The sequence below is a fragment of the Dermacentor variabilis genome, chromosome 11 (genome assembly GCF_050947875.1).
Source record: "Dermacentor variabilis isolate Ectoservices chromosome 11, ASM5094787v1, whole genome shotgun sequence".
NCBI classification, from domain to species: Eukaryota; Metazoa; Arthropoda; class Arachnida; order Ixodida; family Ixodidae; genus Dermacentor; species Dermacentor variabilis.
The window spans coordinates 76,554,054-76,569,601 of record NC_134578.1 but is presented as its reverse complement, the minus strand read 5'-3'; the positions used below and the strand labels follow the sequence as shown (position 1 = coordinate 76,569,601).

General features: G+C 47.2%; 1 protein-coding gene across 3 annotated transcripts in view; it reads right to left on the bottom strand.

Moving 5' to 3' along the window:
• LOC142563644 (multidrug resistance-associated protein 1-like) overlaps window positions 1-15,548 on the bottom strand; it is a 78,581-nt gene that overhangs the window by 55,942 nt on the left and 7,091 nt on the right. For all 3 annotated transcript variants that reach the window (XM_075674227.1, XM_075674226.1, XM_075674225.1), the window contains 3 exons: window positions 7,616-7,795; window positions 5,914-6,039; window positions 43-180 (listed from right to left, as the gene is read on the bottom strand). In XM_075674227.1, coding sequence (XP_075530342.1) covers window positions 43-180; window positions 5,914-6,039; window positions 7,616-7,795 — 444 coding nt within the window. The remainder of the gene's footprint in view (window positions 1-42; window positions 181-5,913; window positions 6,040-7,615; window positions 7,796-15,548) is intronic.

The window sequence follows — 15,548 nt, the reverse complement described above, 5'->3', positions numbered from 1 at the left end:
TCGGGCACGCACGCACACACACAACAAGCGCATCCACCATACCTCACTGAAGACTGCTATCATGATGGACCTGTAGCGCAGCGTAGCCGTCACGGACATCAACAGCCAGAAGATGCACAGGGACGCCGACGTGTAAAAGCCAGCACGTCGGCCCCCCAAAATCAAGAAGGCGGTCAGGCCCTGTAGAATAAGATGGGGAGGCGTGAAACCTTCACTGATTACAACATCGTTGTCACTATCAGATCAACGAGATCCAGCGATCGAAAGGGGCTTTCCGTATACTTTGCCCAAAATGTATATAGGGACAATTTCAGTCGATTGCTAGAATTCAAAGATATTTAACAAATTGAATAACGTGGGTACTAAAGGTGGGCTGCCCTGTGCACGGCGTTACTTGTGAAAATGCCATGGGAGCAACAACCTGTCGAATGTTTAAGCAGGCTATACTAACTAAAGCTAATAATAGCAACACGCCAAAAATTTTGCCATTTAGTAATTCTCCTATTGTCACTGTACAATAATATTACTACCCTATGCGCGTGCTGTTCACACTGCCGTCCGTTTCTGCATGTCTCCTATGATATGTCTGGCGTCTCCGTTCCCGAAATCTGTATTCTTTCTTCTATATGTACGTTATTTTCTGCAGTGAAATTTAAGATATGAACGTACAGTCTTAACACTTGAACCTGCGGTGTGTTAACCGCATCAACAGGAACCATGTTCCTGCATTTTCAACATCCTTTTACTGATTGGTGATCCTGCTTTCAATATCCCTTTGTTTCCCTCTATATAAACTCTTTATAAAGCTTGCCCCCTTTGGGGCTTATCTTGTCCCACAACAATAACTGTCATCCGCCTTGACTGCGTTTCCATTTCACGAAAACTCTGCGCCGGCAAATTTCCCGTCGAGAACGCTATGCCATGCTGATAACGGGACGGTTCGTGACCTCAGAGTACCAGACGTGCAGCGTTAAAGAAAGGAATCGCGGCTAAGATAGATAACGATTATCGTTTTGGGACAAGATAAGCCCTAAAAGGTGCAAACATTTTACGAATGTGCAATTACACCGACACATCCCCGGCAATGTGAGAGGTTATTCTTGATGTTCAAGCACATTTCTTCCTCATTCTCCCATAACATATCTGGCGTAGTACTTCACTTTATTAGCTCAATGACCTCCTCATAGGGGTATTACATTAGAGGTGGGAATGCATAAGTACATATTTTGCTTAGTGCCTAATTGAACACGCAAACAACAACAGCAAGAATGGGGGGGGGGGGGGACAAGATCTACGTGAGCTGAAGTGTCAAATACGTGAATACAAACACGTATACCTAAATAATTCAAACTGAAATTGCGCGAGCAACTAAGTACGGTAATATAAGTTCGTGTCATAGTGAAAGGTGCGTAGCGGCACTCTCCATAAACGCACAAAGCCAAATCATGGCGGCTGTTCGACTCTGTAGCGGCTTCCCAAAAAGAACGAGGCGCAAAAGGTGACAGTGCGCATGCAAGGGCGGCGCCCTTGAAACGTGTGCCGCGTACGATGAGTTTTCGGGCTGCGGGTACAATCCACGGTGCTTAATTAAGCGAGCTGTGATAAAACTTGCGGAAAAGTGAAAGGATTGCAATGCGCCGGCGCGTACAGCGGGGAATTAGGTCCAATTCTTTTTTTTAAGTAACATATACTCTCGTCATATGTATAGTTAGAATGGATGAACCTTGCGGCGCGGTTTTGAACGGCTTCGAGCGCGTTGATGAGATACGTTTGGTGTGGATTCCATATGGCGGATGCATATTCCTGTTGCGATCGGAGACTATCGGCTGGAAGGCTAGTATAGTTTAGCCGCGTTTTAGATGACGCTTCAGAAAAAACCGTGTGATTTGTTAGCAGATGAAATGGTGTCAGTCGCGTGCGTGCGGCAGGATAAGTCGTTCAATATGGTCGCACCTAGGTACCTGTACCATTGCGCAAGAAACGCAGGAACGTGGTTGATTGCGTATATGTAGGGAAATGGATCGCAGCGACGAGAAAATACCATTAAGTTTCATTCCCGCGGATTAAGTTTCATTAACCCAACGGTCGCGCCACTCCTGCAAACAGTTAACGCCCTCCTGAAGTACGTCTCGATTAGATGTTCGATAAACGAAGCACCTTATTACTGTGTCTGCGTCAGCCAGAGCTGATCCTGTCTGCTTAGTCATTGCCTTGTAGGTGGTGCGCAAATCCAAGCCCCAGCGACGGTTCTCCCTGAGTAACAGAAGCACACCTCGAATGCTATGCTCTTACAAGGCGCGTGCGCCGGAACTATAGTTACGGAGCGGAAACACGTCATGGGTGCCATGTTTAAAACGTGGCCTATCGAAGTTCAAACTAGTACTGATAGATATTTTCGAATTTAATAAATTCAACCACCCGCTTTCTGCACGTTAAAGAATCATTCTTAACTACTGCGAGGAGTAGGTGGTGTCCAACATGTGGCGTTTATGACGTGTTTCCGGCTGCGCAATCGCTTCAGGCGCACACAATCACCAAAAGATCTGCCTTCGAGATCAGCGTCTCTTACCCAGAGAAAGCCGTCACTGGAGCGTGTATCTTGACACTGTCTATGGGAAACGAAAGATACCTTAATTTCATGCTAAAATTGCTTTGAATGCGCGCGCACCTATCGTTTTCGACATTACCGGGACGTTATATGCCACAAAGCGAATTTTGCTGACGCACAGCAATAATGCCAGGTACAATGACCTTGCTCATGAAACACATACGGGAGTGTCCTGTTTGTTTCTTTTGGATAGGCTCAACAGTGGTAACCACATCTGTCAAAGCAACGGAGTGAGTGAATCTATCAGGACATCAGAATCAGAACCAGTTTTATTTTCCTCAAGGAAAAATGGACCCCAGACAAAAAGCTACTCATTGAGCAGCTGAACGAGGCCTGGGGCCCTGCAGGCAGTGGCAACAGCGGCAAAACAGCAGTGTATGTGGTACACCCCTACAAGAAGAAAAAAAGAAGCAACACGAGAAACAAACAAACAAAAAGAAAGAAAGAAACTGTTCGCACCAAGCTGTTAAGAACGAGAAAAAAATATTTACCTATACATACACCAATGCAAAGCTATATCGTACACTGACATGTTATATTAACACGTACACACGCAAACACCCGTAGAAGTGGCGCGCATACGCCCCTATATATACATATATGTACACCTACATATACATTCACATATACACACGCACACGGCATATATACACACACCATTCAAGTGCGCACATATTTAACTTGAAGTTATACATTTTATGATGAATGAGCTGTTACAAAAACGGAGAGCGAGAGAGAGAAAAAAAGTGTAATTAGACAATGCCTGCAAAAACATTCTAAACTAATCATGCCAAGTGTTAGAGTTGGCGTCTGACACCACGTGGCGACAGGACATTCACCCGAATTCTGAGCCGGAGCCCACGTGCACCGGAGAGGTCATTCACCATACCCCCTGAACCGGAGCCCAAGTGCACCGGAGGGGTCATTCACCCGACCTTCTCTGAACCGGAGCCCACGTACACCGGAGGGGTCATTCACCCGACCTTCTCTGAACCGGAGCCCACGTGCACCGGAGGGGTCATTCACCCGACCTTCTCCCCGGATTCGTCGATGAGAGGATCGACCTCTCCTGCCCGTGCTTGGTATTGCAGGAGGAGGGGCCCTCTCTCCGTGCCTGTCACGTGTCATCGATGGAAGCAAGATCCCGCCCACACTTGTAGAGAGCTATTTAAGGGGCTCCGAAATGTACTTTGATATACTTCTTACTTGAGACTTCATACTTCATGCTTTTCCTATTTTCTTTCAACTACCTTTGAATAAACCGTGCAAGTTTCGCACTAGCAAATCGTCTCGCCCCTGCTTGGTCGCCATGATCTACCGGATGCCTGCAGCCCGCCGACAACGCCACGCTACCCAATAAGTAATGTCGGTCGAGCTTCGTTAGGCAGGCGCCGCTACTTCTCGGCAGCAGTACGGTACGCTACCCTGGAGTACGCAACACCAGGGGGAATATCCCTCCTGGGCATCGAAACCGAAACTGGTCACTTGTCCACGGTATTCCGCTTGTAAAATAGACAGTACGATGATGTTTTGTAGTGCGGCAGACAAAAAAAGGCATGCATTGCCTTTCCATAAACCTTTAAAAATATTCGACGTTTCAAATACGAATCGCGTAATTCCCCTCAATTGCATTATTCTGCATCATAACTTGAGATGATTATGTCAGAATGTACAAACTTGCTCTGATGCCTGGAGCTTTCCTCTCTGCGTTGAAAAAAGTACCAACGCGTTAACAGTTAGATCATCATCATCATCAGCCTGGTTACGCCCACTGCAGGGCAAAGGCCTCTCCCATACTCCTCCAACAACCCCGGTCATGTGCTAATTGTGGCCATGCCGTCCCTGCAAACTTCTTAATCTCATCCGCCCACCTAACTTTCTGCCGCCCCCTGCTACGCTTCCCTTCCCTTGGGATCCAATCCGTAACCCTTAATGACCATCGGTTATCTTCCCTCCTCATTACATGTCCTGCCCATGCCCATTTCTTTTTCTTGATTTCAACTAAGATGTCATTAACTCGCGTTTGTTCCCTCACCCAATCTGCTCTTTTCTTATCCCTTAACGTTACACCTATCATTCTTCTTTCCATAGCTCGTTGTGTCGTCCTCAATTTGAGTAGAACCCTTTTCGTAAGCCTCCAGGTTTCTGCCCCGTAGGTGAGTACTGGTAATACACAGCTATTATATACTTTTCTCTTGAGGGATAACGGCAACCTGCTGTTCATGATTTGGGAATGCCTGCCAAACGCACTCCAGCCCATTCTTATTCTTCTGATTATTTCCGTCTCATGATCCGGATCCGCCGTCACTACCTGCCCTAAGTAGATGTATTCCCTTACGACTTCCAGTGCCTCGCTGCCTATTGTAAATTGCTGTTCTCTCCCGAGACTGTTAAGCATTACTTTAGTTTTCTGCATATTAATTTAATTATTTAACAGTTAGATAAACCAGGAATAAAATGTGACTACATTTTACTCGGCTGACCTACGAGCTGCAGAATCGAAGGGATTCCCAAATAACGCCGCATCTACTGAAGAGGTTTAGGAGTTGTTTTATAACAGCTTCATTCCACACTTTCCTTTATATACTTGCAGAAAATATTCCGTACTATAATTGGTAACCGAAACCCGCATTTTTTGAACATGTCTATTGGGTTCGAAATTTTCATTATCCAGAGTCCCTGCTTAAAAAGGATCCCCTCGATATTTCTTTAGTAGCAGCTTTTCAATGCGCCTTACATCAAAGGCTTTGTTTATTAGAAACAGAATGGTGCGGCTTCAACATCTTGGCAGCCTTCCACTCGCTCCAGCTGCATCGAAGTTCAGCCGGTGCGTCTGCATGGAGTGATGCCCACTGAGCTCCAGCAATCACCGGCCGTGGTTTTTTGTACCGACGTGATCTGTATACTTAACCATCTGGTTCTCTCTCTCTCGCTCGCTCTCTCTCTCTCTCTCTCTCTCTCTCTCTCTCTCTCTGCGTCCGAGTAAACAAATACGTGACGGCAGTTTTGACAAATTCGCGAGAACAGCGGGAGGCCTTTCGGGCGAATTGGTGGGCTCTTAGCCCCATGTACAGGAGTAACGTCACACCCAGTTGTTTTACGACGCTTTTGTCTATATCGACTGGGCAATTTTATTTACCACATTGGAAAACTTTTGCAACGCCTTTCGGCAGGAAGTAGGCAACATGGGGAAAAAAGAAACCTTCACGTTAGCCTAGAATATTTTTGCCCACCGCTCGCGCTCACGACATCATTCGATCGCGAGCTGGCGTGCCACGTGTGAGAGCCATCGCGAGCCTACTTACGAAGGTGACGAAGCGCAGTGATGGCGCCACGTAATCGACTGGATACAGCGAGGCACCCTGGCTTAGCCTGGAGAAGCGGTTGAGGAGCTCGGCGAGTGCAGTGGCCACCAGCAGCAGCGAGAAGAACTGCGCGGGGGGAAAAAAAGGAAGCCAGAGCGTCAAGCGATCATCCTTTCAATCAGTTCACATTTGTTGGGAAACAACGACAAAGCAGCATCCGAAAACAAAACTTCAGTGTGCCAGCTTTAAGCAGCGAGTAGTCACCCTTCGACCTTTCGTAACTACCAGTTCCTGTGCCCCGTTTCTGTAAGACTTGTTACTATGATTTCATTGCACGTGTTGTAACCTTACGCGCAGCTCAAAGCCAGCTCGGTAAACAGCTCTTGTTGTTAAAGGGCCTCTCACCAAGAGTCGTTTCGGAAAGTTCTGTTGGCCACAGGGCGCCGTTGCAACTGGCCATTTAAGGAAGTGCTTTAGCGCAAGAACTTTTGAAATGCATTTAGCGGGAGCTTACCCTATCGAAAAACCCGTATGACCAATTTCCAATAATCACTTCTGAACATACGAGGGTCCTATATAGATATCCGTATGTTCCCGTACATCATATTAGCTCTGCACACGTTATACGGCAAGATAGTCTTCTATGAGGCACCCCCGTACATTCATATGGGATTATTGGACATCGGGTATATGTTTTTTTATGCTAGCAGAAGCGAACGAAGGGTTACGAAGTGGTGGGGAGATCAGGTGACCCTTCTGGCCTACCCGGGCTTCTACGAAACCGATTGGCCACCGCTACGTTTACGTCACGAGCCCAACCTCCTTTTCTTTTGTTCGCATAGTTGCTATTGGCTAACTGATCACTGCAGGATCGCGAGCCTACTTACGCGTACACGCGTACCCCATCTCCGTCACATGCTAGGCGCATGTGACGGAGATGGGGTACGCGTGTGACGTCGTCTCCGCCTGGTGGAGAGAGCAGCTCCTCCGAGAAGGAAAGCGCCGCGGCTTTCGTTCAAATTTTAAGCTGTTCTCGCAGCATACATCGGTGTAATACTTTGCCGACCGCATCGTCACCCCTACAGTACGCAATGCCGTCGTCTATTTGAAGCACCCGAATCTGGCGAACGGCCTTTTGCGGTTTGTGGATAAAGCACGTCGGCAATAGTGGCGCTTTGAGTAGCGTCACTATAGTGGCCCAAATAGTGGCGCTTTGAGTACTTCAAATGTAGTCCAACGTGAATGCCCGCCGGGAACGTGGCTTTCCCAAACAAAACCAACATTACTGCAATTACGCAGCTTTCTCTCCCATGTTCTGGTTTTTATTCAATTAGTTTATACACTATGGAATACAGAGCGTATCGTTTTTCGCCCTGAGCTCGACAGAATTACTTAACAAAAAGAGCTTAATAAATACAGTTTAAGGTTTGAAGCATGCGGCTCTATTTGTACCAAATCTGTCCGCCAATAACCATAACCTATCGTTATAAAATGAATGTAGAGCTACAGAGCTGAATGTGAATTTTATCATAAACCAAATATATAGGAGAGGAAGTGAGAAGTGAAAGACTCACCGTGATAATTTGGCACAGTGAAACCACGATAAAAAAAAACGTGATAGAACCTTGATAGTCTGACAACAAATATTAAGTTAGTTATTTTACGATAAGTGCGGCAAGATCTGTCCAATCGACGGGCTTACCAGTTTGGTAATAGTTAGTAGAGTCCAGGGTCGCCTCTTGCGCTTGCTGTTCGCCATGGAGAGGAACTCGAACGGAGCCCACAACCACAGTAGACCGCATGGCGCCCACAGCATAACTGTCTCTTGGAAGCATGTCGTCAAATCGGGGTTCGTATTGCGGTTCCACGAGAGCTCGGGGTCCTGCGATCATGGCGCGTCGCATTACTACTGGGAAGTTCAATGTGAAATATGCACTGCTTCTGCTGCTCGGTCAGAGCCCAAGAGGAACAAAATGTCCCTCGATCTCAATCGGCTAAAAAACGGACAGTAGACGTTTACAGGGTGATTGTGTCAACGCCGTAAGACTAAAACACACTCAGGTTTCAATTCAGTCTTCAGGTTGCTTGGTTAGAGCGCTAGTTCAAGAGCACCTTCTCCCCCGTAGCAAACGACAGAAAGCCGTAGAGGAGTGCCGTGCAGCTACAGAATAAGGCAGACATAACGTCAATCCCGGAATCGCACGCGCAGCACAGTGACATCTTCATAGTGTAATTCGCCTTCAATATGCACGACAGTGTCCGTAGAAGTGCACCCACAAGCGGCAAACGTGTGTCTGAAGCAGTGCACAGGCACGTCGGTTCAGGTCAGGTCGAGTCTTGGTTCTACGTCACTTCCGGTAGCCTTCTGTGTAGCAACAATGTCGCGGCAGTACCTATTCCTTAGGTGTTCCGCTCAGCCCCTTCGACAGACCAGCCTGTTTTCGGTGCCACGACATCCTCATAGGCAACCAGTAAGTAACTACGGGAGCTTATCGGGCGGCGGAAATATAGATAGAAACCGCTGAGTGGTGAGGCCAAATAAATTCACGCCTGCTAACAGATAACGCCCTCAAACAAGACAAATTAGCGGAACTACTTGTTCAAACAGGAATATCTCACAGCACGGTGACTTTCCCTCACGCAATTTCATTTAAATAGCCAGACTTCTTCAGCTAAACACGTGGTCGGCTACCCTGGATATGCCTGCCCATCCACTAGTACTATGTGTTTAGGTGTGACGTTACATGTAAGTGGACGTTTTTCACTGTTTAGACTTGCTTGATTTGAGCAACGACGAAACTAGCTTTCCCGTTATATATTATATATATACTCATTGATATGGATTCTTCTGTCTTCCTGAAAATTTGACCGTGCGAAGACGTAGTGAATGCGACAAAGCTATTCGCAAAGTTTGTTTCATGCAGCCGAAAGAAGGACCGAACGCCAGAAAATCCCAGAAAAACAACACAGGCAGCTGCGGAATTTCGGGATCAGCTAGGTGAAATCAGAAACACCAAACTCCTCTCATAATAAACGAGGATGGAACTAGTCAACACGGCACTCCCAAGGACCGAATATCTATGAGGATGCTACTTATTGTCCGGTGCTTACGCTTGCTTAGAAATACCGGTGGTCGTCAGTAATTGTCAGACATTTCAGCCATGTCTACGAGAAAAAGAAATTGGGGAGGCCGCAACACTTCCGGGGGCTACCGGGTGTTAGGAATGGCGTGCCGGGGTGGCAACGTGCAAGTTATTTCAGCTCGCTGCACGTGTTTCGATCCACCCACGGTGGGGGCGCCCTTCAGAGAACCAGCGAGGACAGCGCTAACCAACCGTGAATGTCCATTGGAGAACTGCGCACTACGGCAGCTCTGGAATATAGAGGCGCCGGCTGGGTTCCGGCGGGACCACCTGGCTGCGGGGACGCAGGACAATGGACACCCCGACGACTGCGCTGCAAAGGTCGTCTGCCCGCGGAGGGGGCACTGAAACCTGTGTGTGCGTGCGTGTGTCTGTAAAACGTCCCGCAGAGAGGTAAAATGTCCCGCAGAGAGGCGGCTTGTTTACGCTGACGTCGAACGTTTTGTCTCACCTAGGGACCTAGGGAACGCGAAGTGGATATAACGAGCTGTTGTCGGCGGGTAGAGTGTGCTCGTCGTCGTGCTCTGTACTCGTCAATGTACTCGTGAGCTGTGTGCTCGTTTCCTGTATGCTTCGTCTTGCGGGCTCCATTTGGGAGTCACGCTAGACTGTGCAAATGTATCCCATGTTTAAAATGTAATTACTGTAAATAAATTCTGTTCGCCTAGTCCCGTCGCCCCAACTTCTTCCGATCGTCCTGTAAGCCCGACTTCAAATCTTACACGGGAAAACACTAAAGGGAACAACACATTTGGGAGTGGCTACATGGGGGACCACTCTGGGAAACTATAATGATTCACCTTTGTTTCCCAATGTAGTTTCCCAATGTAATGCGCCGCCGATGTAGACGCTCCTGGATCCATATTGCAACGCGCAATGGAGACAAGGCAACGCGCGCGTCTTTTTATATGCAAGTGGCGAGCTCTCTCCCGTGACGTGACGAACCGCTAGACGCGCCGCGCCACAGGTGCGCCGAGTTCCCCCCTCCTGTGACGTCAGGAACCACTAGACGCGTCGCGTGAACTAGGCGCTCCTTCGTCTCGCCGATAACACCTGCTTGCGTGGAGTAGAGGTAAAGGCACTGGCTATCACGGGAAAGCTTCCTCGGAGTGGCCTGGGCTCTAATCCGTCTACGGGCAACCGCGTTCCGCATTGTTTTTTTCCAGTCTCTAGTTTATTTTACCATGGGTATAATTATGTCTACATAACCACCTTCCATGCCATTATGACCTTTTTCTGTACTATACATCGATCTCATACACATGATACTTATATTTTAGCGTTCCTTAGCGGTGGTGGTACATTAAGTGTATCACCACCGCCGGGCACCGACAAAACGCCCGATGAGCCAAGTAGTGCGCTTGCATTAAAAGTGATGATTACGAAAATAATGATGCAGCACCTTATTGCTTTAGAACGCAGCTCTTAATGGCCCGTTTCTGTGGCGAGTGTCGGCGGTGTAACCGAGCGAACGAGTGCAACAGAGATGAAAAAAATGCGAGCTGCGAACGCGGCGGAGACCAATGAGAGGGGCCCCTTCAGTGAAGTGTGCACGGGAAACTGGTTTCATGCGGGCACACCCAGCCGCTGGATCCGTACTCGTATCTGGTCACAGCTGGACCGCTAGTTTCGTACTATCGTCTGCTCGCGTCAACTCTCGCTCGCGCTTGTTTGGTTTCCTTGGTTTGGAGTCGTTCGTGCTTGTCTCGATTGTGATTGTTTTCTAATCGGATTGTATCCGCGACGCGAATAGCGTAGCACTTTCTGGAAGCCAAGCAGCACCAGCGATTACACGGGAACCCTCAACGAGTCATGTATAAAAGCCGGGGCGCTTGACCTGCTGATCAGATTTTTGACGATTGGGACTCTGCTACATGTCTCTCTCAAATTTTGTGCCTCAATATATTGTGAGAAGAAACACGTACAGAGCTGCGCTCAAATTTGACATTACAAGTGATCTTAATCGCCAGTGATTATTTTATCAAAATCAAATTTCCAGACGGAACATCAAAGTGGCTTGTCACCCTAATTATGCGTACTCCCTAATCGGGACCGAAATCCTACAGGTATCCTTGAAAACAAAAATATGCGTGCAGTGCATTCCACGAGTACTAACCTCTGTGCCTGAAACTTTCTCAGGCATTGCTCATGAATGTCAAGTGTGAAATCAGTGCACTTGGGGGCCAAATTTTGAGGACGTATTCCTAGAAACTCGTACGAAGCACGCTATTCCTGATAAAGGTATATGACGTCACTGTCGCTTGGTTTCAGCTCCGCCATTGCAGCAGCTACTGCAAAAACAATAACTATACGTAGCAAAACTAGCTAACATCACACTGCTCTTTGCCACGCTTTGCCGTGTAACGCTCGCTTGTTCAAGTAATCCAGCTGATGCGACAGAATTGCGCTATTTGACAAAGGTTATACTCAAGCACTTTCGATCCTTATAGAATATTAAATTCCGAGCTTTTACATGCCGAAACCGCAATGAGATTGTGAGTCACGCCATGGGAGGCGGAGGGGGGGGAGGGTATTTTAATTACCTGGCGGTCTTTTACGTGTACCTGAATCCAAGTGAATACAAGCGTTTTTGCATTTCGCTCCCTTCTAAACGGGATCAAACTAGCGACATCGATCTCAGCAGTGCGACACCATGGCCACTGGGCTAACGATGGTTACAGACCGCATTTCCTTTCTCCTCCGCCCCCCCTTGAACCCCCCGCCCCCTCTGGCAAAAGCATGGTCTTACGCTAGACGTTCGTAAGAGGAAGGCGCAGCCAATCGTGAAATTCAACCTGTTATTAACGCAGGTAACCACTCGTACGAAGTGGATAAAAGCTCTGTGAATGTGTCCTGTGTCTCTAAAGAAACACCAATCATCACGCAAGTTTTCGCCCTTGGAATAAATATCTATTGTCAACCTGCGCTCGTGTTGCCAGCTTTTTTGACGCCGTTCCCAAACAGTCACATAACATATAATACGTTTACGATAAGTGGCCTCCCACGGTGAAACACGCAGATTCGTCGCACACATCCGGCCCTGGCCTCGCTTCTCAACAAAGCGTCGTTCCTGCTTTACATGGCCCGTGTGGCCTTGCCTCAGAGTGCTCTGAAGTGACTATTCGATGATTTCGCAAACATTACCCCACAATCAGCGCACAGGCGCCGGCATCGACTGTCGGCAAACCGTCCTGCCCATCGACGATGAAGTGCCCTAGAGCCTGGCTAGCAAACATCGGGCGCCTTTGTGATAAGAAGCCTGCAATCGAAAACGAACGCACTTGATCGCAACTATGTTCCCAGATGTCCGCTGAGATCAATAGAGTGATCAGTGCCAACAAGGGGTTATGCCAAGCGCGTACTTCCGATTGTCAAGTTTCTCCGTTGATCGCCTGGGCAGTAAGTAAACACGCACGTTCATCTATGCTTCCTAAGATATATTTCAATCTGTGCTACCTAAGCGTCCCCATACACTTGGGGAGTGGCTAACTTCCCCCACATCATCTATTGTGACCGCGTTAGCAGAGCTCACCAAGGCATCTGGGCTAACCGTAATAAATGTTTTCTCTCTCTCTCTCTCTCTCTCTCTCTCTCTCTCTCTCTCTCTCTCTCTCTCTCTCTCTCTCTCTCTATCTATCTATCTATCTATCTATCTATCTATCTATCTATCTCTATCTCTCTATCTCTTTCTCGCTCTCTCCAATGATTATTCCGTGTTTGGTTGCGCAGAAATCAGCGTTCGGCATACAAATCGCAAGTATAGAAATGCGTAAACAGTACATGTACATGTTCTCTCAATAGTCCACCGTACAAAAATAGTCTATGGAAATTTGAGATATGATATGCTTACGACAATAAAATTTAGTGAAAAAAATTAGGTTTGCAGGCGAATTCCCACTCAAATAACCCTTTTGAAACTCGTCAAGGACACCTGCAATCGCTCGAGCGCCTACTGCATTCAATAAATGGGACACCCTTATATTATAAAGGAATATAAATAGAAATATTCGGTTGAGCTGTCTCGGTAACTTACACCCCAGCAATAGCCACGCGGGTGCTTTTACCGTGGAAGGAACTTTGGCAACCCAGGAAAGGCGCAAGAACTGAAGGCGGGGGGCGGAACTTATCTGAATTTCCCGCGCAATCTAGTTGTGACGTCATGAATTTCGACCGTCTCGCCTCACGTAAAGTTAAACGCTTACCTATAAAAGCCCACTACATTGTATTTCGAAGGCTCCACCTAGCATGTTTCAAGAACTGACACAAAAAAATATACTTTTAAGTGCGCGACGCCAAGCTGACGTACCGGGCTTTAGATTTCACTGTAAAACTCAAGAGACTGAATGTTGTGCGTCATTTTATCTTAAGTAATAAAAGTATTTTGTTAAATAAATCAATATGTAGTTTTGAAAAAAAAGCAATATTTTACCATACTAAGGGTATTGGGCGTTACTATGTGGCCGCGTCTCCCTAAATAGCAAAGGTGTCCCTTAAATTCAGCGCAACCTAAAACCCCTGATATTCTCGATGTAACGACAACTGCCCGCAGTACCTCTGGATTTATGCCATGAGAAAAAAAAATATTTGCTCGAGCGATACGAGCCGCGTTACATTCAGTGGTCGAGCGGCATTATGCGACCAATCCGGGAATTCGGCGCCACTTTTAACGCCACTCGCTCGTTTCCCTTAGCGCGAACAAACGGGGGAGAAACAGAACACTGCGAAATCGGTTACCGTCACATCAGCATCTAGCGTATGCATAATGAACCCTACCGTCACGCCAAAGATACGTCACGTCAAAGGGCACGTCCGGGCGTAAGACTGCGCGCCGGTTTTGCAATAGAGAACTGCGCGCGCGAGGTTAGTGTCTTCTCTCAGCTGCTCCTGGCGCAAACCAGGGGGCGCGCTGAAGTTATCTTCCAATCGCGTAGCGCGGCGGCGAGATCAGAGCCTTCCGCTACTCTTAGAATATCCAGGGGCCTTAGCGCAACCGCTACCCCGTCGTACTTATCGCTGAAGAATGTGGGTGGCCGCAACTTAAGTAGCCTTGTCCGTTGAATCCATAGCACTGGAGCGAGCATTCACCTGAATGAAGAGAGCCTTCGTACGCCCGAGTATTCATTTCTTTAGAATGTCGTGAGCTCATGAATAGGTACATGCCGCCGCCCGATAAGCATGCCGGGCGAAACTGGCCGCTAAATTTAGCGATGTGAGAATAAAAAATGGCGGTACGCCAACAGTCCATTCGGATTCGAGACGAACGGTGAACCAAAGCATGACCCAGACATGCCACGTGGACCACGATTTTCCGAGCGGTGCGTGTAGTCACAATTCTCAATAATCTTCGAGCCCAACAACAACAACAAAAATACACAGTGCATGTTAGCTGTACACTTGAGCAGTTTACCGTATCGTTGAACAGCCTGAATAGGACATTCTTTGTTACTGAGCATTGCGAGAAGCATTTATTTTATGGCACGAAGAAGAAGTGGTGAGAGGGCACTTCATGTTCTTCGCGTGAGATGGCGGCACCTTGATGTGAGATGCGAGTGCAACGTACATTCCCCATTACGGTGGGCAGAAGTGCAAACAACTTGTTCCATAGTGCAGCGATACAAATCGTCACAAAGTAACGATGAAGGTACGAAGTAGCCAGCAGCTTTGAACTTTAATTGCTTGTCCAGCTGTTTCTGTTCATGTCCATGTTGATCCAGTTTTCCCGTGGTGCCATTTCTTTCTCTCGCCAATTTGCACAAAATTCGTGTTGCTTTGTAACAATTTATATTGCTGTACACGACGCAACAAGTTATTGGTATCTCTAACACGTGCGTGATCGTTTGGACCGCACTTCGTCTACATAAATAAAAAAGAAAAAAGTAAGTGCTTTTCTGGTCAGCCTACTCTCCAGTAGCACCAAATACTTTGCGATCAAATAATGCAGAATAAATATTCAATAAGGTGGTGTACAGTCAACGAATTCCGCGAGAGTACAGGTGTAATCGATGCATTCCCTCTCCACTAAATTGTAGCCTCAATTTACAGGCTCGCGGCAAACTTTGGAAACTAATGGCTGCGCAATGAGTGATAGAACAGAAAATGTTAGGCTTAACAGAAGGCTACTGTTGTTCAGAGATATGCGAATAGCAATTTTTGATACCTAATCGAATAGTTCCAAAAGCGAGTCAAATAAAAAATCGAATCTATTAAGAACAGGGTACCAATATGCCGTTTTCACCATTATTTTAAGACTACGTTCGCATCTTATTATTCAGGAGTTGGAAAGTTTGTCATTACATTATACTTCATGAAGCGTTGCTAAAAAAAATGGCAGTTTCGTTGGAACTGCGAAGCACCGATTGCGATAGCAACCTAGCAGAGAGCCATACGAAGTAAGGATGGCACTTTTACCGACTGTATCAACTTGTAAACATTCGCTTGTTACCTCGATTAACAAACAGGCTGTAGGCGCGCACAGTAAACGTGAACACACCA